The sequence below is a fragment of the Cryptotermes secundus genome, unplaced genomic scaffold (assembly GCF_002891405.2).
Source record: "Cryptotermes secundus unplaced genomic scaffold, Csec_1.0 scaffold18, whole genome shotgun sequence".
In the NCBI taxonomy this organism is placed as follows: domain Eukaryota; kingdom Metazoa; phylum Arthropoda; class Insecta; order Blattodea; family Kalotermitidae; genus Cryptotermes; species Cryptotermes secundus.
In genome coordinates, this window is record NW_019735461.1 from 293,250 (window position 1) to 316,193 (window position 22,944).

The 22,944-nt window shown below is 41.6% G+C and overlaps 1 protein-coding gene across 1 annotated transcript; it reads right to left on the reverse strand.

The window, feature by feature from the left end:
* Positions 1 to 236: 236 nt before the first annotated feature.
* Positions 237 to 22,318, reverse strand: LOC111869259 (meiotic recombination protein SPO11). Its single transcript, XM_023860639.2, has 8 exons — positions 22,093 to 22,318; positions 19,857 to 19,982; positions 19,018 to 19,161; positions 16,429 to 16,622; positions 7,411 to 7,556; positions 4,344 to 4,481; positions 2,732 to 2,911; positions 237 to 1,470 (listed from the first exon to the last, which is right to left on the reverse strand). The coding sequence occupies exons 1-8, from the start codon at positions 22,224 to 22,226 to the stop codon at positions 1,351 to 1,353; spliced, it is 1,182 nt and encodes a 393-aa protein (XP_023716407.2). The 5' UTR covers positions 22,227 to 22,318; the 3' UTR covers positions 237 to 1,350.
* Positions 22,319 to 22,944: the final 626 nt, after the last annotated feature.

The following is a 22,944-nucleotide window of genomic DNA, read 5'->3' on the forward strand; positions in this document are numbered from 1 at the left end:
GGACTCATGACTGACAAACATACCGATAACATTGAAGGAAACTTTAAAATAAAACTTTCGTTTCCCTTGTCCATTGTATCGACATTTCTGATATAAAATTCCTAAGCGATATATTTAGATGCTAAAGTAATAAGATATAATGACAAATTCAGCAAATTAAATCACAATATTAAAAACACCACTTTAACATTGTTACTTTTATTCAACGTTTACAAATATGTCACACAACTCTGTCCTGTAAATTAACATTTCTGCACGACAAAATAAAGTTCTGTAAGATTATCGAGCGATTATTTTCATAGAATGGGCACATAAGAAGGCGTTAATATCTATTGAACACAATTAAAGTAAACAATGAAATGCCCCCTTCATTAAACCTTATTAAACAACTAATCTATTCAGTATTAATGAAAAGAGAACAATTTGAAACGGAAGTTCTGTTGATACAAGTACATTTTGTCTACTTTCTCCTTTAAGGAATTGTACGTCATGTCCCTGTGTCGTGTGTCTATCCACTCCAATAAATCTGAATAAATTAAAGGATCTCCGTGAAAGAATTTATGGACATCCTATTGTTACAGCCCTCGAGAAAATCTTGTTTCTTAATCCCCTTTTACAGAAGTAACAACAAGGTGGCTTTCGAATTTACGAAGTATACGAGAAGCCAGCGTCAATTAAGGCAGTCCTGAAAGTTTTGTATGGTATAAGGTGCCTAGAAAGTATGCAACAACATTTAAGGTTGGGTTTTGTAGTATGTAAAATACAGCACACAGGTCACGTGATATTCATATTTTATTTGGAACCACTCCAACTAGGAGTGTGAATTTCAGTAAGAAGCCAGATCTTGAATGTAGTTGAACGTGTATATAATTTTTTTCGTGGGTAAGAAGGCACGAACGTGGCGACAATAAAGCATTCTGAAGTCGTATTTGATAATACAGAGGCATAGGAAATCATAAAAATAATTATTGTGTTTGATGGTAAAGAGGCGTTCTTTCGATAAAATCTTGTTAGTTTTATCAATCAAACAACATTAATGCGGCGTCCCACTCTGTTATTTATACTAACTTGTGAGTACCGAAGGAGCGCAATACGTGTACATACGTAAATTGTAGCTTTCTGCTTGCGAGCTGGCAGAAACACTTGGATGCACCGCCAAAGGGGCCAGGTTTCGTTATTCTTCATCTATCGGACATGATATCTCCTTTCAGAAATGCTCAATAATTGATAATACAGCTCCCTAACACGTACTACAGGACGTTTCCAATGAAGAGAAATATTATATCTCTAAATCCTAATCAGATGACATTAAGCTATTTAAACTGTAAAATATGTCTTCACTTCTGTAGGTTACAACACTTCTCGACAGCAAATCTTGTTAGGAATGTAAGCGTCGGTGAGATAGGAAGAGGAAAATCTGGCCACCCCTTCTATTTCAGCCTTCCTTCCTCCGGAAAGCAGCGCCTTCACCTAAAAATTTCCAAAGAAATCATGGTTTATAACCTGATTTCATACGACGAAAATAACCGTCTTCCTTCCTTCCATGGCATCCGGCTTTTCAATAAATCCTGAAAATCTCTACGAGTCTTGCTATTCCCTAAATTGTTATTTCAGTTATGCTAAAGAATTTATGGATATTATTTCATAATTGTATTCCTCTTAATTTAAAATTCTAAGGAAGCCATCCGTGCACCTTATTTTCTAAATCACTCGTGTAAGAACTGTTCAAAAGTCTACCTACTTACCCAAGTGACTTCTGTCTGACTAGTCATATGACGGGCTGATACTGGGCTACATGCCAGACTGACTGCATAACTGACCGCTCTTTGCTGACTGGCTGATTTGTTCAGTGATTTACTGACTGAATGGCAGATTCACTCATTCACCGTTACGAGCTTTCCTTGAGAATCTGTCAGCTCTTTAGCTGATATAACATGTCCAGATCGGATTTCAATCCTGAGTTCTTCCTAACAATGCTGTGTATGCATAGTCTATTTCATTTTCTTCTTCTGGGTGTAATGCCCTTTACATCCCCTTGAAATCGCCCCTTACAAAAATTAGGCAGACATACAAACTGTGAAGCTCTTCTTTGTGCAGTTTTCTAAATTTCTCTGTTACTTCCTCTTTCTCGGATCTAAATATTCCCTTCTTTCCTTTATTCTCAAACATGGTCTATGTCAATTCTATCATCGAAGTCAGAAAACAAGTCTCACATTCACACAACAAATTAAAATATGTGTTTATACCTGTTTGGAAAATTGTATATATTAATCCTGTACCTGAGATTCTTTGGAATATAATAAATCAATAATAAAAGAGTGCTATGTAATAAGAAAAACCGTCAGTAATTTAAAACTGTGTAAGATTTGAGGCTTTCACGGAGGTGACTATGAAGAAAGCAGTTTTTGGGATTTGGCACCGTGTATATGTGTTAACCGACATTTCGGAGGAATGTATCGCCTCCATCTTCAGGGTAGAAGAAAAAATATAAGAAATCTGCTAGCGAAGAGACCGTGCGAACCGGTTTTTACCGGTTTCTTCTACCCTGAAGATGGAGGCGATACATTCCTCCGAAACGTCGGTTAACACCACATATACACGGTGCCAAATCCCAAAAGACTGCTTTCTTCAATTTAAAACTGCTTTCCAAACTTGTCTCTCGATAAGGAATACTACAGTATCTAAGATCGTCTTGTCATGCGCAGGATGTGAATTTCTGAAGGAGCAGTACCTGGTCCCGGAGTGCTTCATGGCTTGTGATATACGATCGTGACAACAACTTCCGTAGTTTCTTGAAATCTGCTGCACTGAAAGGCTGAGCTTTCATTCCCAGCCGCGAGATGTCAGTCGGGTGCACACCAAGCCACCGAATGGCAGGAACTGCCAGATCATCAGATTGGTAACTCATATTCTGAAAGAAACAAAACAAAATCTTTTCGAACAATTGAATTTCAATTGTGACTCCCATCCTTCTGGGTTTATTGTGACCTTCCATAATTTGGTGAGAATGGCTTTGATTGGTGCACCTTCAATAGTTCCACACTGACTTCCTTATTTACCCAGACCTGCTCAACGCAAATGCTCACCACTTTTCTCACCCAAATTCTACTCGCATAACTTTCGACCTATTCAGCAGTTGAGACTAAAATTGCGTGACTGTACATTACTCTGCTTCTTCCCTTATACCCTCTATAAGCTCAAACGATTAGTCGCTGCCTTCCCATCGCGGCGGCCCGGGTTCGATCCCTGGGCTGGTAAAGTGGGATTTGTGGTGGACAAAGTGGCACTGGGGCAGGTGTTCTGCGAGTACTTGGGTTTCCCATGCCAATCTTCATTCCACCAATTGCTCCACAATCACCCTCACCTATCATCTGGGGCTGGTACAATAGGCCAGAAGTGACCGCAGTACAAGGGACTTAGTCTCACCCCACTAGCAATAAAAAAATAATATACGCTATATTGAACAGAGGAATGGGATTATATTATTAGCTTCATGATTACCTTAATCAGTTACTGTAGTAACAGCATTATTATAGTAGCGTAAATGCTGGCAATAATGATAAGCAAAAGTAGAGATATCAATAAAAGTAATAATGGAGGTTGTCGGGAATTCTTTGCCACTTATTGAGAAGTGTATACAAAATTGTAGTCGAAAAGTCTCAAGGGAATACACGACATGTAATCCCTAGGTATTTGCTAGAGAGGAGAGAAACATTAAAGACAGCTTGAGAAAGAGGTATAAAAATGACAATTGAATTCACGCTGTTCATGGCGCCGTTCAGGGGACTTCAGTAGTGAAGTTCAGTTTCTCTTAGAGCAGAACAATTCTCTGCTAGCTGGGCAACTATGCACATTTCAAGAAACAACATACAAGATGGATTTCATTATTTTTGCAAATCAAATTATTAATTATTCTACTTGCTGTCCAATGCGATTGGGTTTAGCAGAAATTTCCTCCATTGCATGAGATCTGTCTTCTGATTCTAACAATAGTATATGTTTGAATTACATGATTCAGTATTTTTCAGTGTTTCTATAGTATGTTACCATGATCTCACAGTCGAGACTATGCAGAACAGATGTCAGTGTGATTAATGGATATGGAGCAATTGGTGCAATGAGAATTCGCAAGGGAAACCGAAATACCGGGAAAGAAACCTACCCCAAGTGTTAGTTTGTACATCATAAACTCCACATGGCCTGACCTTGGATCGAACCTGGTCCTCAGTGATTCATTACCGTAATGCTAAGGTTCTTTGTTGTTGTTATCTTCAAAATTACGCATTTCCGGTGACACAACAGGAACACATCTCGAGTGATGTTTATGGTTCAGTACTACTCACCAGCGACCCGAAGCGGTAGACGCACATGATCTCAATGCCGTGAGGGTCAGCATCTACCAGGGCCAACACAGGCACTCCCAGGGACTTCCATAGCAGTCGAACCAGAAGACGGGTGGCCACATCGGGAAACCCCTTTCCCTGTATGGAGTAAAATATTCCACTTAAACGGCTTGGAAGTGAGGTTGCGAGGACAGTGACAGTGCTTTCACTGTAACTGGCAGCTGAGTCGAATTCTGCTCTTTGCTACAGGGCGAGAGCACACCACGGAGACTGGCAACCGCTATTTCCGAGAATTGTTATCAGCTTCAGTTGAACACACGTTACTGAATGGAGTAGTGCAAATTGAGGAAATGTGAGTGAGTCTCCAGCTAACTAGGCCGGTAGCACGGAAGCAGAAAAATCTCAACTGTGAAAAACCGCTATAAATAACGGACAGTTAGGACATAACAAGCAGACATCCTTGTAGCAGTTTATTAAGGATATCTTTGACCAGCTGAGGGGTCAGTACATCACAGACCAGGAGAGTTCTCATCCGTAATAAACGCAAAATAGGAAATGATGGTGACCAGTGACGAGAACATTGTAGCTGGGTTGGGGGTAAAGTTAGCAGATGCGATCACAACATTGAACACGTTGTTTGATAAAGTGTTACGTCTAAAGGAGACTAATTTAATAGTAACCCAGGATTTGGAGGTGTAGTCAGAAGCACTGAAAATCTCTGCCGATCGTTTGACAGAAGCTGATGAGAAGGTGAAGAAACTCAAATAAATGGTAGCAGAACAAAAGGGCCAGATAGAACGGCTACAATTCAAAATTGATCATTTTTCAGAAGACAGTCAGGTGGTTATGAACTCTGTGAAGACTGTAAGTACAGCAACACATGCTAGTGTGGACATTAGTGATTATAATGTTAACGGTTTACAGCCTACAGAAGCGGCTGATAAAATGCGCAAACTAGAGGATAAACTCTACGAGAAGCTAACATACGAGTATATAGTAAAACAGAAGAATTAGCTAACAAGTTACAGGCTGCGAGAAAACCCACATTTAAGACTAAGGCCGAATTGTAACATTTTGGCTGACTTGGAAGAGAACTCAAATGCAGAGGCACAATGGGCAATAGAAGCTGGCCTGAACGATGCTCCTATCAAAAAGGATCAGTTAAAGACAGAGGTTGTTTCAATAATCAGGAACACCCACAGCCACAAGTTGAACAGAAGTCAGCGAATTTTATTCCACACTCGCTCATACATTCACACAATTTACGAGCTCAACATTACTGCCATCGGCAGTATCAGAAATACTAGACTGCAAATGCCAGAATACAACTGACTGGTTGCTGGCTAACTCGTAACTCGTAACTAACTGCTGGCTAACTCGTAAGAACTGTCTTCGTCAGGTCAGGTCAGGTCAGGTCATGTTACANCCTCAGCCGGATAACGGGAACACGCCTCGCTTCCTTCTTGCCTAGTCGCCGTGTTTACAGCTGTTACTGGCAACGCTGTCGGGAGTTGTTTACGGCTGCATAGCAACCGCGACATCCCTTGGCCACGTCACCACTGACGGGGTAAAGGAAGGAGTGTTGACTTGCCTGCTACCCTAGTAACGACAGCGCTCCGATGGTGTTACGTCACCGCTGGCGGGGGGAGGGCTGTCCTGCATAGCGCAACACGTCACAATATTATATAGTAGCATCCTCTTGCACTTTTCACTTAATATCGACACTAATCACAACACACAACAAAAGAGAACACAACCCACCAACTCAAACACACATGCGCGTCGAGGGAACTTGTATATTAGCATAATCAACAACAGAAAGCAGTTTCCTCGCCCAAATTTTTAACACCTGATGATGACCACATTGGTGGAAACATGCAGTGATGGACTTTTTAAACTTCTAAGTGAATAACTATTAACGCATCTTCTAGAATATAGTGTGGCACGTGAGACTGCAAAAACTAATCGTTACTATTTCCCTTCCATTCTTATAGTATAAAATCATTTTTCATAATCCGCGGAAGAGTTGCTTGGGTTGTAAGAAATTCACGGAGGGCCACGCTTCAGTTCATTTCACTTTCTTATGGCCATCCATCGACGGATGTCGCGCCTTCTCTTCGTAAGTCTGTTCTTTTGGTACGGACCCTGTGGGTGTGGGCCCTCGAAGAATTTCGTATGTATTCAGGCCTCCCATACATGTCTGAATATTGTCAGGCTCCACTCAGAGAAAAGGACGTGTTTCTTCTTTATCATTAAAAGACCTAAAATAATGGCTCAAGGAATGTAGTGTGCTCTGTCTGGTAAGCGTTACAAACAGCGAGTTTCTAGGCTCCTAAGTGTCCCTGCTGTAGCAACTATAGCATAATCTATCGGTCTGTTCGTCCGTTTATACGGCAGACTGATGGGCGGTTAGGGGTAGAGATTGGCCTAGAGGGGTTCTAACTTTGCACAGAAATAAAGAGGCATTATACTTCAACCAAGAGAAGCAAGGTGTTCAGCCGTAGCTCATAGTGGGACTCAACCCTTTGTTAAAATGTTCTCGGCGACATACATTGATCTTAAATTTGCTAAAAAATTATTATATAAGATAAAATGTAAACATTTAAACAGGAACACAATTTTTTTCTCTTTATTTCAATACTGACATTGAACCGGGGATATTTTATTAGTTCTATCCTCACTAGTTCAGCTGATCATGAGCCATCATGGCCTGATAACAATTATTGCGACGCCACATGTTTTCATGAAAATGTAATACCGGAATAATAATTGAAATAGAAAGTGAAGAATGACGTCTTCTGGGAAGTGGCGCCGTGTAGATCTTGTGTGAACCGACATTTCGGAGGAAAGTATCACCTCCATCTTCATGGTAGCCACTTGCTCACGGTGGTTCCTCGCCCGCAGATTTTTCTACCCCGAAGATAGAGGCGATACGTTCCTCCGAAACGTCGGTTCACACGAGATCTACACGGTGCCACATCTCAGAAGACGGCAGTCTTCATATTCACCGCTGTGAAGACCCCAAATCTTACATAAAATAGACAGCTTGGAAAGCTTTAGTACTCACGGTGATCAGAAGGCAGGGTCCCAGTCTTTCCAGTACCCCCTCGTCCAGCAGCTTCTGGAATGCAGCATCTTTTTCTACCAGCAATACGAAACGGGCACTGGACTCCAGCCGGACAACTTTGTGCAGGTCCTGAGGGATCAGCACCCCTATAACAGGATCACACACTGTTTAGTATGTGGTTTAGGTCAATCAGCGGCAAATTCACTAGTTTCAATAGACGCATCATCCAATTAGGAAATTTACGAGTATCTGGGGTGAAACAGAAACATATTTAGATCTAACTGGTTTTAACCAACAGAAATTTGTCCTTCTTTGTGAGACGGAAGGGGGGGGGGGCGGCACACGGTAGCGTAGTTTGCTGAGGCACTGTGCTTCATGTCGGAAGGTGGCTGGTTCGATTCTCGGTGAAGTCACTGGATTTTTCAATTTACCTAATCCTTCCAGCCGCACTATGACCCTGGGATCGACTCGGCCTCTAACAGAAATTAATAGCAGGAACCTTCCTGTGGATAATGGGCAGGCGGCGCGTAACCCTGACAACCTCACCGCCATCTGTGAACCGACTCTCTATGAAATGTGGGAACCTCGACGTCTCTCAACGGTATAGATCTCCACGGCCTGTTATGTGGGTAGATTTATCTTTTCATACTCATGTGTGATAGGGGAGGTGCACCACAGGTTCAACTACTTACCAATACATTTCTTAAAAAAAAAAAAATGTCGTCATTCAAAATTATATTCTGGCTAAAGTTAAAATGAAACCCTGGAAGGAGTATGTGCCTATGTTCAGTTAAGTCCTTCAATCTACTCAGCACATAAAGCAGGAACTGTCAATACAGAATTATACAAGGCCAACAGCAATCTTGCTCTGAAGGCGGCCTATGTTAGACACAGCTTTCCTCAGTCCCTCCAGACAAATGCTCGGAATATGATTTAAAACGCCTTCCTAAGTAAAAAGACTATAAAGCGTGGGGGAGTGATCAGTTGGAAACCCTGTGGAAGGAAGCGGCCATCATCTCTATTGAGTTACGTTTGCAGTAATCATCCGTACATGCCGAAAATGAAGCACAGAAGATAAACATGCCGGTGTACAGCACGAGTTCAGAACCCGCGAATATGAAATGCTAACTACTGTACCGCTATGCTCAATATAGTACTGTACATACATCCGTAGGACAAGAAACTAGGACGAATCTATGAGTGGTCTGAACATGAATATTGATATTGTCACGATTTTAGAGAAAATAGGCTGGGTTTGGATCAGCAGTTGGTTTTGTTGAAATCTTACAATTATAAATAAAGCTTATGTTCTCACTGCTGTACACACTTTACATTTCACTAGCGGACACAATAGTTCGTCTCAGTCTCTTACAGTCTTCATTAGCCATTGCTTAGCAGCGGCTTTCAACGGCGGACCTCAGGCTTATCGAATAATCCCCACCCTCAGCTTACCAGCTTCTAAAAACAAAGCAACAGCTCATAACCATTGAACTCCAGTGGTTGTCTAACTCCAACTGTTGGTCAGTAGGTAGATCAAAAACTGCCGCTGGTTTCAGCCTCCTCGAGATCCATGACCAAAAATTTTTTTCCTCCTGGACATGTATGTGTTTCAAAACTGGGCCTCCTCTCAGACGAAGAGGGGGAGGGGGGTTGTCGGCGCTGCGTTTCTTGAACCGTAGTTTCAGCACTAGTGTATACGCGCTGTCACTGCGTGCAGATCACTTTGGACCCTGTATCCTTTGTCACTGCACTATAATAAGAAACGTTTACAGGAGGTATAGAAAGGGTTCCTGTCAATGCAGGCTAGTGCAGCGGGCTATGTCTTAACTTTTTAACTACTCTGAAACTACAGTTAGTCGGCCAAACGGTAGTAAGCCTGACGACCGGCACCAAGTTTAAGCCTCCTACACTTGTATGCCTGGCTTCTTTTTGTCTAGTGCCATGTATATTTGGATTTACATGATTTAGGCCGCGCCATAGCCCAAGCGGTTAGTCGCTGGCTTCCCACCTCGGGTCTGGTCAAGTGGCATTTGTGGTGGACAAAGTGGCGCTGGGGCAGTTTTTCTCCGAGTACTTCGGTTTCCCCTGCCAATCTTCATTCCACCAATTGCTCCACAATCACCCTCACCTATCATCAGGGGCTGGTACAATAGGCCAGAAGTGGCCGCAGTACAAAGGACTTAGTTGCACCCCACTAGCAATAAAAAAAGATTATGATTTAGGATTACTTCTGCCTGCGTCATGAATAAGTTAGTTACACAGACATACACGTAAACCGCGTGCAATACGCAGACTAGTGTGCACCTGTCAAGATTTCCAATAGCGCGGAGTACTCTGTTCTGCAGGCGCTGTCGTTTCAAGTGGTGAGTGCCCGCCGCATATCCCCGGGTGGGGCACACATACACGGTGTCCAGGATCCGTTAAGACTCTTTTTTTTCCCCTGCAAATGCCATCTGTTAGCGAGTTGTGGTGTTAAGATTATTGAAGTTTCAGCTGTGGCTGTCTATAATTTCACAGCGCAAGCATCGATGCATCATGTGTTCTGACCTTGAATGTAACAGTACTCTCCTGACGCTCGTCGGAAAATGGCGGTTGAACAGTGAGCCAACATCAAATTTTGTTTGAAGTTAGGCAAAACAGCCGGAGAAGCATACGAAATTATGAAAAGTGTGTACGGTAGTGATTGTTTGAGTCGCTCGAACATTTTTCGATGGTATGCTGTATTTCATGAAGGCAAGGAGGACATTGAAGACGCTCCAGTTGCATCAAAGCCGGGAACAAATCGCACTGAAGAAAATGTGAAAAAAGTGACCGAAATCAGACAGATGTGTTTCTGCAAGACTCATAGAGGAGCTTTTGGGAATACCAAAAGTACTGTGCATGAAATTTTGGTCAAGGATTTGGGCAAAGGGAAGGTCTGTGCGCGGTTTGTATCGCACGTGCTGTCAGGCGATGAAAAACATGCCAGAGTGGAACACTGCAAAGACATGTTAAGTTTGGCCCAGAGTGATACAAAATTTACAAAATCGATTGTTACTGGCGACGAGACATAGTGTTTTCAATATGAGCCTCTCACAAAGCGGCAGAGTGCAGCGTGGCTGAACCCTAAGGAGCCAAAACCAAAGAAAGTGCGCATGCAAAAGAGTCTAGTAAAAGTATTGCTAACTGTTTTCTTCGATTCCAAAGGAATCATTCACAAGGAATTTCTGCCAGAAAGTCAAACAATGAATTCTAATTATTATCTCAGAGTCCTCAATCGTTTGTGGGCGAGAATTCTTCGAATTCGACCTGAATATCGAGAACAAGGTTCCTGGTCGCTCCTCCACGACAATGCCCCACCCCATAAATCGAAGATCGTGCGCAATTTTTGTCCAGCGGAAAGGGATCACAGTCCTTGGTCGTCCTCTGTATTCGCCAGATTTGGCTCCAGCAGTTTTCTGGTTGTTCCCAAAAGTTAAGTTGGGGATGAAAGGAGACCGTTACGACACCATCCAAGACATCCAAAGGGAATCTACCGCAGTTTTAAATGCGATTCCACAAAAGGAGTACAGTGACTGTTTTCGAAAACTTTCCAATCGATTCCAGCTATGTATTGATTCAGAAGGAGACTATTTTGAATAAAAAGGGTGAAATTTTGAAAATAATTTACATCTTGTATTTTTAATGAACACAGTCCTAACAGAACCTGGACACACTATGTATGACATTAGTGACCTCTTCAGAGCTTTGTAAAGCGCAATTTTAATATTTTTCCTGAAGTTAGAGTTTTGAATAAAAGATAGGTCCTTACGTGCTTGCTCAAAGTCTTGGCGATAGTCCTTTCGATGCGATGCGTCCTTGTCATCCTCCTCTCGAAAGTGACACCAAGGTACCTCAAGTATTATTCAACAAATGTCCCTGGTTCATCTTCTTACATGCGACCCGTCGTTCTAAAACTTATATATAAAAGAGGCATTGTGTGTGTAAGAGAATTTAGCTACGTTTTAGAGGGACGCGTTGCATGTAAGAAGGTGAACCAGTAATATTTGTTGAATAATAAACGACGTGCAATAGGATACTGCTTCTCATTTGTTTAATTGTAGTACATCGTGAGGGAATCCAAGTTTTCTGAAGAAATGGATCACCTGAGTTTTCCTTTCATTAATCTTTATGTTCCATCGAGCATACCACGAATTTATTTTAATGAGGCCGCATTGAAGTTAGGGAAGTGCATGATGGTCGTGTTTCTCTATTGTGTAGATATATTTATCGTCTTCTAACAGAGCAAGATGAGTTCCAGATGCCGCGGGGTTAAAATTTATGTATAGACTGCACAATATTAGGCAATAGCGGAAAATCGATGAAGACCTGTCTCTATTTTCTTTTTGTGTAGAAAATTTGCCTACTACCAAGATTATAAATTTTCTGTCAGTGAGAAAAGAAGCAATTAGCTTATGAGACTTGTCGAAAATTCTACTCGTAATTCTGCCAATTTATATAGTAGGCTAGAGTGTCATGTTTAGTTGAAGGCTTTCTCGGTGTCCAAGAACAAAAAGCCGTGGACATGTTGTTGAAGAGTAGGGTAGCGTGATCCTGAGTCTCATACGAGGGTTGGGACTTTAATAGTGGCAACTATTTATTTACAACTGGTACAAAATAGATCATGTTTCGAAATTCTACTGTCCTTCAATGTAGTCACCAGCATTGTGTACAACCCGTTGCCAGCGATGTGGAAGTCGTAGGATACCTACAGCAGTGCCTGTTGTGTTGATAGTTCGAATGAAGCGGTCTACTGCCTGAAGAATCTCTGGAACAGTTCTGAAGCGAATGCCAGGAAGTGGTTCCTTCATCTTAGGAATCAAGTAGAAGTCACAAGGGCTTAGGTCCGGGGAGTATGGTGGATGGTACAGCACTTCCCATCCCCATCGATCGAACAAATGAGCCACAGTTTGCGCTGCATGCGGCTGAGCATTGTCCTGCAATATGATGGGTTGATTCTGCAGAAAGTGTCGCCGCTTCTTTCTCAAAGCTGATCGCAGGTTGCGTTCCAAAAATGAACAGTAATACTTTTGATTTTCGTGGTGACCCGTAATGACGCCATTCGTTCGATTGGCGTTTCATTTGTGGCTCGTACGATTTGGCCCATGTCTCATCCAGCGTAATGATACGGCGTAAGAAAGCCTCTCCTTCGCGCTCCAAGTGGTTACGATCAGCGTAGTATNAAAGAAAGAGCATACACTTCTTCTTCACTGACACTAGGACGACCTGGCCGACGCATGTCTGCCACATTTTGGCGTCCCTCGTTGAAGGCTTTTGCCCACCTTGCCACTATTCTGTAAGGTAATGCAGCTCCCCCGCAAGCCTCTTGAAGACCTTGATGACGCTGTCGTGCTGTACGGCCTCTGGCACATTCAATCTTTATCCAACTCCGTTGTTCTTGTTTCGAAAACATCGTGACAACACTACATTAGACCGCCAGCTAACATGAAGCTCTGTTCTTCTCGTCATTGCGCATGCGCGTGATGTGGGAAGGGAGAGTCCATTTGCTATGAGGTGAGGTAGGTTGTTACAAGTACGACTCTCTGGCCGGAACTACATTTGAAAAGCCTCGGTCTCCCTTGGGAGACGCTTGGCAGTCCTGTATACGCGACCCACCCCCTTACGTCCGCGGAGGGGGGGGGCAGCAGGGGATACGAGTAGTGATATCCAGACAAGTTGTTGGTTGTTGGTAACGAGGAACTGGAGGGACAGACAGCGGAGGCTCCTCTGGCAGCGGGACGTCGCGGTACAAGGAACCGCAGGAACGGCCGGCAGGAAGTTGAAGGCGCCCCAGTGGGCCCTATCTTGANATAGTATTTTCTTTATTGTACACCAGAAATAAATACTGCTGTATTATGTGATCACTGAGACGGGCATTAATGACCTACCCGGCCAATTAGGGTCCTACCGTAGGACTGCCGAGCCCCCCCCCCTTGTAGTAAGCATTTCGTAACAAGGTATGTAACTAACGTGTGGTATAAGCGACATTATTTGGTTCCGTTGCATGGCGTCTCTACAGCAGTGTTGCCACTATTAAAAGTTCTTTGAAGTTTCATACTGTGATCTGCTCGAAAGTCAAACTGGCTTGTATCTAGTAAGTTTATTTCTTTGGTGGTTTTCTTGGGTTGTTCTTAAAATCAGCTTCTCAAATAGTTTGGCCGTAGTGGACAGGAGGCCGATCAGACGTAAGTTTGGGGAAAATTGACAGTCCTTGAAAGGTTTCGGCAGAGTTATGACTTTTTGCTTCCTTCGAAGGTGCCGGGAAGTGACCAGGCCGAAGGCAGTGATTAAATAAATGTGTTAAATGCCGGAGAGGTCTTCTTGAAATAGAGCGTAGACATTAGTTTGGAATAAAATCGAAACCACAGTCTTCTAGTAATTTGAAATACTACATCCCTTTCTAGACGTCACAGGGTCGGAAATTAACAAGGGTGTCTTCATCGCCGGTAGCCAGCAGTGCTTCGACTTTAGCCTCCACGCATCGTCTAAGGTCACAGTCACTGGTTTTCTAAGCAGAGTGCGGTTATATTGGCTTTATCGATTGGATAAAATATGGGACGTAAGGGACCATGAATTGCAGCGGTGCTCTTTGGTCATTCTCTTTTTGAGAAGGATTTTTCAATAGGCCATATTGTTTGAGATGTGACTTCGCAGTTTGCCATCTTCGTTTTCCATCTTCAGGTGCTCTTTTCCGGACTATTCTCCTGATATTTCAAGTGTTACAGTTTACCGTCTTTTTCCAACCTGGATCCCTGGTTTCTTGGAATAATTTTCTGAACTTTCTTATTTGTTCCAATAAAAGGTCTGGGCCAGGAATTTCGTATTTCCGGTCTAAAATTGTAATTTTCTTAGTATATAGCCTGTACCCCGAAATTATAGAAGCTGCAAAGTCACGCGCTTTTTTATCAGCTTCATTGGAAGAGCGGATTTGGATATCCAGAGATATGAGTTCAGAGGCGAGGTTCTGAAGCAGCTTCCAGTCTCTCAGTCTTTCAGCTGGATCTCATTCCCTCGTTCTAACACGATGCATAATGCTCAACAGTTTTGGTAGGCTATCTGAGTCTACGATATCAGTGACAACGACCTCTGACAGTCGGACGTTCTAATGTACTACAATGTCGACAACATCGGCTCTGCCATCAAGCGTGCCAAAACAAAAGTCAAAATTATGTTACGACCGACGGTCAGTTGGGCAGTCTGTCTTGGGACCAAGCACCCAAATGGGGCCAAAGAAGAGATTTTTATTATTGTCAGACAGCTGCGGGTTTCTTGATGTTAAGTGTCTTCTCTCGCGAGAGGACGGCTCCTTCGTTTACAATTTCTGACGGCCTCGTCAGCGCAGTCATTCTGGGGTCCGAGTCCCGCAGGACACTTGACCATACTTTACTGTATCAGATTCGAGACTATCCTAACCTGGAGGGCCAGGTCTCCGAGTTTACATCTCCCAGTAATAGGATAGCTCATTTATAACCCCAGGCATTAGGTTCCCTTTTCATCTCCTCCAACGACTCGCAGGGCTGCGGGAGAATTATTCGAACCCGCCTCAAGCGGGGTACTTTTAGGGAACGTGATTCAGCGTCAGAGTCGCTCTGCGATTGGCGGTTTACCGCCAATTATTTCATCTTGGAGCCAAGCCTCTTGAAGCTCATGACCAGAGAAAACCGCACTTCCATCATCGCTGTACTTTTTGTTGCCATGAATCATGCTTGTTTGCGGAGCCGTTACCTAGCAACACCAGTCGTAAAGTTGGTTATTTAGCGGTCTTTTCCTAGCAGTGGCATACATGCCAAAATATGAATGCGGAAAAATGAACCCCAGCCAAAAATGTCGGATTCAAGTACCCTGTTTTACGACCAACTTCAAGGAACACACCTTATTGTAAGAAATCCTATGTCAGCTGTATGCTTCTCTGCCCACCACCATCAGCTGACTGAGCACTTCCTACTCTCATTCAGTTTCACTCAGGCTGCGAGTTTCAGTACAGTGCAGTAGGTTCTACAAACTACAAACAGGATTTTCAAACAGAGTCTCCCCTTCTCGCATAGCTTGGGCACTCGATTCCATTTCTTTCAAATTTATATGGCACAGTTATCAAGATAATCTGTCAGTAACTTTACGATTTGATGATTAATATCTATGCATAACATACATTAGTACAGCTACCCACAACATCAAATTTACACAAATGTCTGGACCGCTCAGGCGGGAGTTTCGGATGCCCCAAATTGACCAGGGAAATTCGGATTGAAATTGGAACGGTTGCATCTACGGCCTAATCACATTACAAATAAGCATAGATTACTAGAGCTGTTCATAGTGATCTCTGTTGTTACTAATGCATTCCTGGTATCACAACATATCAAAGTTTGCGGCATATTTACGCTTCCGGGTTCTTCTTGGAAAACAAGAGTAGGCCTACATTTAGAACTTGAAACCCCAGTCCTGTGCGCAAGATGTCTGAGATTTTCCGGGAAGGAACTTTAAGTGAAGCATTAATTTCTTACGATTTCTCGTCGATAAATATTCTTTCGTTCGACTCTGAAAGAATCATCTGGCATATTAGGCATGAGCTTGCCTCACGCTAGCTGCTCAACGATTTCATGGAATGAGACTGAAGAGAAACTGGACGAATCTGGTAGTAGGTGCGAACATTCTTCGGAAACTACTACGATGGCAACAATAAAAACAGCACCAGCAGCAACAGAATGGACAACTTCTGGCTTCTTCTGTGATCTTGGTAAGTTTTATTTGTAACTTATTTTTGACCGATGTATGTCGGCTTCGGCAACAGAATATCTGCGGCCCCATTTGCTGGGATGATATTCCGACCGTTGGGCCTCAGAAGGTCAAAGAATTGCCTAAGCTTTTACAATGGTCTCAATGTAGCGCTATATACATACAAGTACGGGGGCACCTGAAATGTAACGGCTGGACACATTTTACATAAGTTTGGCTTTCTTACATTGAGCAACATGAAATGTTGACTCCAAAATGACTCACCTCCTGGTGCCGTGCAGTCAATGATATCCCCGGTTTCCATGACCAGTGACAGAGGCCCAGCGACTACACCCTTGGAAGTGGCGGTGATTCCTAGCTCCCAGGCTGGGGCTTTCAGAAGGCAGCATATGTCGCGGACTGCAGCGTCCAGAAGGCCTTGGTTGCCTATCAGCGTCACATTCTGGTAGTACAGCTGTCTGTAACATGTGCACCATGTCTCACCAACAGTGGAAATTACATAATATTCAAGAATACCGTCTTCTGGGATTTGGCGTCGTGAAGATCTTGTATGAGCCGGTTGTTTCTAAGGAACGTGTCGCATCCACCTTCAGGGTAGAAAAATCCGAGAGCGAGGAACCAGCACCTACCCTGAAGATGGAGGCGATACGTTGCTCCAAAGCAGCCGGTTCACACAAGATCCACACGACGTCACATTCCAGAAGACGGCATTCTTTATAGTCACCGCCGTGAAAACCTTAAATCTTGCATTGCATAATATTGTTTGCAGTTTCAGCTGTCCATGTTTTTCGCGTTTCGTAAAGAAGCGAACGTACAGTTTCATTATACTTGTTTTCCTCTCTCTCAGCGGTTACCAGGATTCAAATCCTGTAAAGACCTCTTTCTTTAAAAATAGAAATACATAATCTGGCTTCTTAATTTTCATTCCTCCTGATAACTTCTCTGTGTCGTTCCAGATATCGTCTGATCTACGTTATCCTCACGCCGCCAACTTTCATACGGCGTCTCACAAATATTCTATCCAGTGTAAACAATTATATGAACAATTCTTCGGCTATGAACTAAATAAATTACAATAAATGAAATTTTCACAAAAGAAAAAAAGTAACAATTTTCTTAATATTATTATATTAAATCAGCCTCAAAATAGTATAACCACAAAATAATTTTATGCGGGTTTCTCCCTGTTAAGACCTAAAGTAAGGGAGATCCTTTCACGGGATAAATGAGAGAACCGATGACCTTTCTATTTTATATATCATGCATCCATTGGAAAGCGAACTTTGTTAGAAAGGATCTAAGGATTTTTGTGATCGGGACTATGAGAATAATTTCGTGTAACAGACGAATATTTATGACTAATAAGATTTTCTTTTTCCCTTGATACTACAGCCCCAGTGGGCCTAGGCCTACCTCCATGAACTTTTCCGTTCACTTCGGGTTTTCTATATCTTACACACTCAGTAGGACTCCTTTGGTGAGTGATCAGCTCGTCGCAAGGCCTCTACATGTACACACACACAAACTACTCATCCATGCCCTGAGTGGGATTCGAACCAACGATCCCGGTTTCCAAGCGAGCGAAAACAGTACATGCCTTAGACCGCTCGGCTACCGTGACCGGCGTGATTTTCAACTACTCCAAGTAAATTCATGATTCTCCGTCGTCAGTAGCGACAGCAAATCCACAGTAGATAGCAGTTATATATAAAACTTCTTACTCCGTTATCACATACTAAATTTTTCTATGCATAACTAATTACATAAGAGAATAAAATTAATGAACGAGTGAATAAACTGATTTAATGAACAGAGGAAATGAATAAATTGAATGAATTAAGGATAATTAGATCGAATAAATAAATTATATTGATTTAATGAACTCAAGGAGAGATTATTTGGATCAACTGATTGAATTAACTGAATATATAAATTATAATTTTTGTTTTATAATCATGGCCTAAACTGTTCATGAGCTGAGATCTGATAAGTAAATAGTAATAAACAACCAAATAAATTGAATTAAAGCGTGAATGAATAAATTCACTGAAAGAGTTATTTAATTGAGTGTATAAATTTAATGATTTGTTTATTTATTTATAATTTATTTAAAGACGTTCTCAGTAAACGAGACTACATAGCATCGAATGAGATAACAGTGAATAATTAATTAGAAAGGAAGTGGAAGGAAACGGTCGTGGTCTAATTTAAGGTACTCTCATGGCAGTTTCCTGTAGGATCTGAGTAAGACCACGAACATTTTCGATGGGTATAGTCGATGTCCGGCCGATATTCGAACCGGTCACCTCACGAATACAAGTCAGAAGCGTTATCGCTTGTTTCACATTCCTAGGTAATGAACTGAGTAAATGAACAAACTGAACGGACGAATAAATGGAATAAATGGACTGAATAAATTAATGAGCAAGTAAATATTTGAAAAGATAAACGAATACATAAAGAAGTATGTAAAGAAACGATTGTGTTAATAAAGAGATATAGCAAAGAGAGACGCGTAGCAAACAAGCAAATAAATAGATAAAGTGAAGGGGCCTCAAACACTCATAGGACTAAATCAGTAAATACGTAAACAGCTGCAGGAGAAATAAATAAGAATAAACAGATCCTTAAATTCCCGTACAGCCAATCACAATCCAGAGATTCATATAGTAAACGGCAGGAACATTAGGTAGTGCAGTAGTAACAATGTTTTTATAAGCTTTAATAAATAATAAACCAGGTCATATCAGCCAGTCAGAATTTTTGCACAACCTATTCTGAAAGTGTGAACAAAATTCCCACGCATGTAAATACTTAGGGATGGTATCAGGTTTGTGACAAATTGAGACCAACCTCCGGGTGCAGGTGGACCGTGTGAAAAGCAGACGGTGGATGACGCCCAGTACGTGGCAGATGAGTGAGAACTTCGTGCGGCTGCGACTCGAACTGAACTTAACCTCGACTGTAGAAGCTTGACCTTCGGACTTCAGCTCTAACCTGCAGTTGCAATGGTTGAAGTGTGAGTAGGAGAATGCGTCGCTCTGACCAAGCAACATCCTCTATCCGCTAAAGTTGGCACTAATTTCGCCGACAAGCGGCGGTCGCTCAGTCGGTATAGCTCGCTTGTGGACTAAAAGTACGGAGTTTGTTTTGTTTGTATATGACATGGGAGTATAATTGGATCTATCAGAACAGATCTTTAAGTTCAACCTCATATTTTGTTACTTGCTCACTTTACACTACTTAAATCAGGGCTGAGCAGCCTTAATTGAACTAGGTCTTCACACACACACACACACACACACACACACTTACACACACCTGTTCGAGCAAGAGTCCCAGTTCCTACATCGGATGAAACTGTGGCCTATTAGTAGCAATCGCGGGAGGAGGTAGAGTACTATTAACACACAGGTGAAAAACTGAAGCTTCTTTTCTGTAAATGAAACGGGGACTTCCCGAAATGCTAATCATTCCACCGCAATATTTGACAATTACATTCAAGAAGGAAATTTCATGTACTAGTAAAGTGGAAATTTTCAGCATTTTCCATCCATTATTACTGTTCCGGAGTTGTTAAATAACGCCTGAAAAGGAGGAAAGACTTTGTAGAAAACGTCCCTACAAAGGAAGCGCTAAATGAAATTCCTTGTAAACTGCACCCGACCCGCGGTCCATGCGTTGTCACTCACCAGTGACTGAAATTGACGTTCTTCCAGTCTCTCTGGTTCCGCAGAGCCAGAACGGGAGGTTTCCCTTCTGCCACACTGCGCACTATGCCCAACATTACGTGTTCGATGGCAGCCATCAGCTGACTCCTGAAACATCCAGGACCGTGCTTTCATAATCCGTAAGAGAATATAAAACGAGCATCTTCACAGCTCGTATTTCAATCAGTGCTGAGGGTTGTTATGTCAGGGATGCACTGCACAGCTTGCATGCGGCAAAAAGAAAAAAAGAAAGAAAGAGGCCTGAATAAAAAAACGAATTTGTAGAACGTCGTCGGAAGAAGTCACCTGGAAGACATATCAATTAATGGGAGGATAAGAATAATAATATTATCGAAGTGTCTTATGGTTCCATAAAAACAATGAACTTCTCAGAGAGCTGTCCACGAAAATATAAAATCTACTTACCAGGAATGCATGGGTTAAAGGCGGGTATATTCATCTAGGGTTTGTGGAAATGTGCTACAGCAGCCGTGTCAAACATGCGGCCCCCATAACCACAAAGTGCGGCCCCTCAACTTTTAGAGCTAATTGATATTAAAATCAATATTAAAATTTTAGTAGAAATATTTTTTGTAAAGACAATTTTCCAAAAGACCAGAAGACAAGAAGTCTCATGAAGACATAAATTAGCAGGCTGCAGGAATTTCAATGTTTTGCTATTTCTAACATAATTTCTTGTGTAATCTCTCTTTTTACATATTGAAAAGCTGTTTGATGCTTGTCAAAAATGGCATTCTCTTGCTTTTTAAAACTGTAAGATATGTGACTTTAGGTAATTATATTGAAATTATTCCTAAATAATAAATAGAATTAAATTTCCTTCTATCAAAATCTAATGTATATTTCTATTTTGAAGTGCGGCCCTGGAATATTATTTATAGGGCTGAGGTGGCCCTTTGTACAAGTTGACTTTGACATGCCTGTGCTACAGTGAGGCAGACCTCCTCCGATATCTCCACTTTAAGCCCTCATGCCACAATATAATTCCTGATTTGGCCTTTCGGTATATTAAGTAAGGCTAATATTTGCTACATTATTGGTTAAATGAAACATGAATCTATCGATCAAGCGGTAAACCAAGTTTGTAACTTAATTTAATTGACAACAGGCTAAAATAATCTGAGAAAGGCAAAATATGTATTGTGTTTCGAAAATTTCAGTGACCTGCAGGTGAAGAAACATTCCTCAAGCTAAAACAATGGCATAGAAAAAAACAAGTATGCATAATTCTTATTTAGAATATAAATTAAAGTTAGGTTAGGGCCTGATATAATTTTGGTGCAGATATGAATAGTATCCGTATGTGAGATATAAACACGTTGAGAATTAACGGGTTATGTAAGTCCGCGCCATAGCTCAAGCGATTAGTCGCTGGCTTCCCACCGCGGCGGCCCGGGTTCGATCCCGGGTCTGGTCAAGTGGGATTTGTGGCGGACAAAGTGGCGCTGGGGCAGGTTTTCTCCGAGTACTTCGGTTTCCCCTGCCAATCTTCATTCCACCAATTGCTCCACAATCACCCTCACCTATCATCTGGGGCTGGTACAATAGGCCAGAAGTGGCCGCAGTACAAGGGACTTAGTCCCACCCCACTAGCAATGAAAAAATGGTTATCTTAGGGATACATTGGAAATATAATTTCGGGTCACGGATAATAAAGGAGATCAATTGAACTATACATGTAATCTTGAAAATAATAAAGGAATTTAGTGTGCTAAAATATTCGGAAATAGTAGAAAAATGAAATATTATTAGCATATTAAATTAAATTGTAATTATAATTAAACATTAAATTAAACATAAAATATTTCAGAATAATTAATTTATTTTGGTACGTGAGAAATGATCACACATTGTTTTAATACACATGACCAAAAGGGAGTGACGTAGTTGTTAAACATGTTACTTCCTAGGATTAATAAGAATTCATGTTTGGGTCTTGAAACATAACATATATAGGCCTGCTGTGTATTACAATTCATATTTCCTGCATTCTACTCAAGGGCCACTATTCTGTTATTCCATTGCAATAGTCCATTCTGCGATAGTATGGGCTTGCAGGTCGGTAAACCATGCTACACAAGCAACAATAGCTTTGCGATTTTAATAAGGAGGCCTGAATTGTATGATTTGTTTTCAGTGCATCATATAACAATTTACAATTAATTGCGTAGTCAAATTTCATTAAATTCTTACTTACCTCCTCTCATCATCATTCTTTCTACCTTTTGCTGTCTCGGGTATGAAGTTGTTTGCTAGATGTAACTCTGCTCCTATTTCTTTCACAGCGTCCTGCACCCTGATTATTAGCACATCATCAACACAGGACATCATAACTATTTTGAAAGCAATACGTTACTTTGTGCTGCACTACGAGGACAAATATGATGATAAAACTCAGTTTGAGTTCCCGCAGATGTTCAACTATTCCATACTATGCTCGATAATTTGTATAGGAAGTAAATTATCGACTTGAATCGATTCATTCATTTCCGGAGTTCCATGTGGATTCCTGGATATAATGTTAGTACAATTACTGTCGCAAGATGGAAGCACTAAACGCAGACGGTTCGCAGTGCCACGTAGTGGCAGTAGTCGAAAACACCAGAAAAGGCGAAAATGTGTGGATAACGACAGAATTAGAAGCAGCAGGTGCGACAGTCAGCCACTGGACATGTTCCTCATTCGAAATAATCGATTCAATTCATGAGCATTAATAAACTTTACGGGTTAAATGCAATATGGGACAAATAATAAACCTTAACAATTCGTCTATCTTATGAAGTACCAGCGTCTATTTCACAACCCGCTATCTTGGTAAAATTTTGACATGTCAGGGAAATAAACAGTAACAGTGAAAAATGTATCCAGGAAAATATGCAGGCAAACAGATATTCTTAAATATGTTGGACTCTAAACATATGGAAAATGTATTATATAGAGCTTGTTAATATACCCAGAAATTAAAAATATAAGAATAATAATATTAATAGATTAAAGGTTTCGACGTTAAGATTCTATAAACGAAACGAATGCTGAAGTGAACAAATGT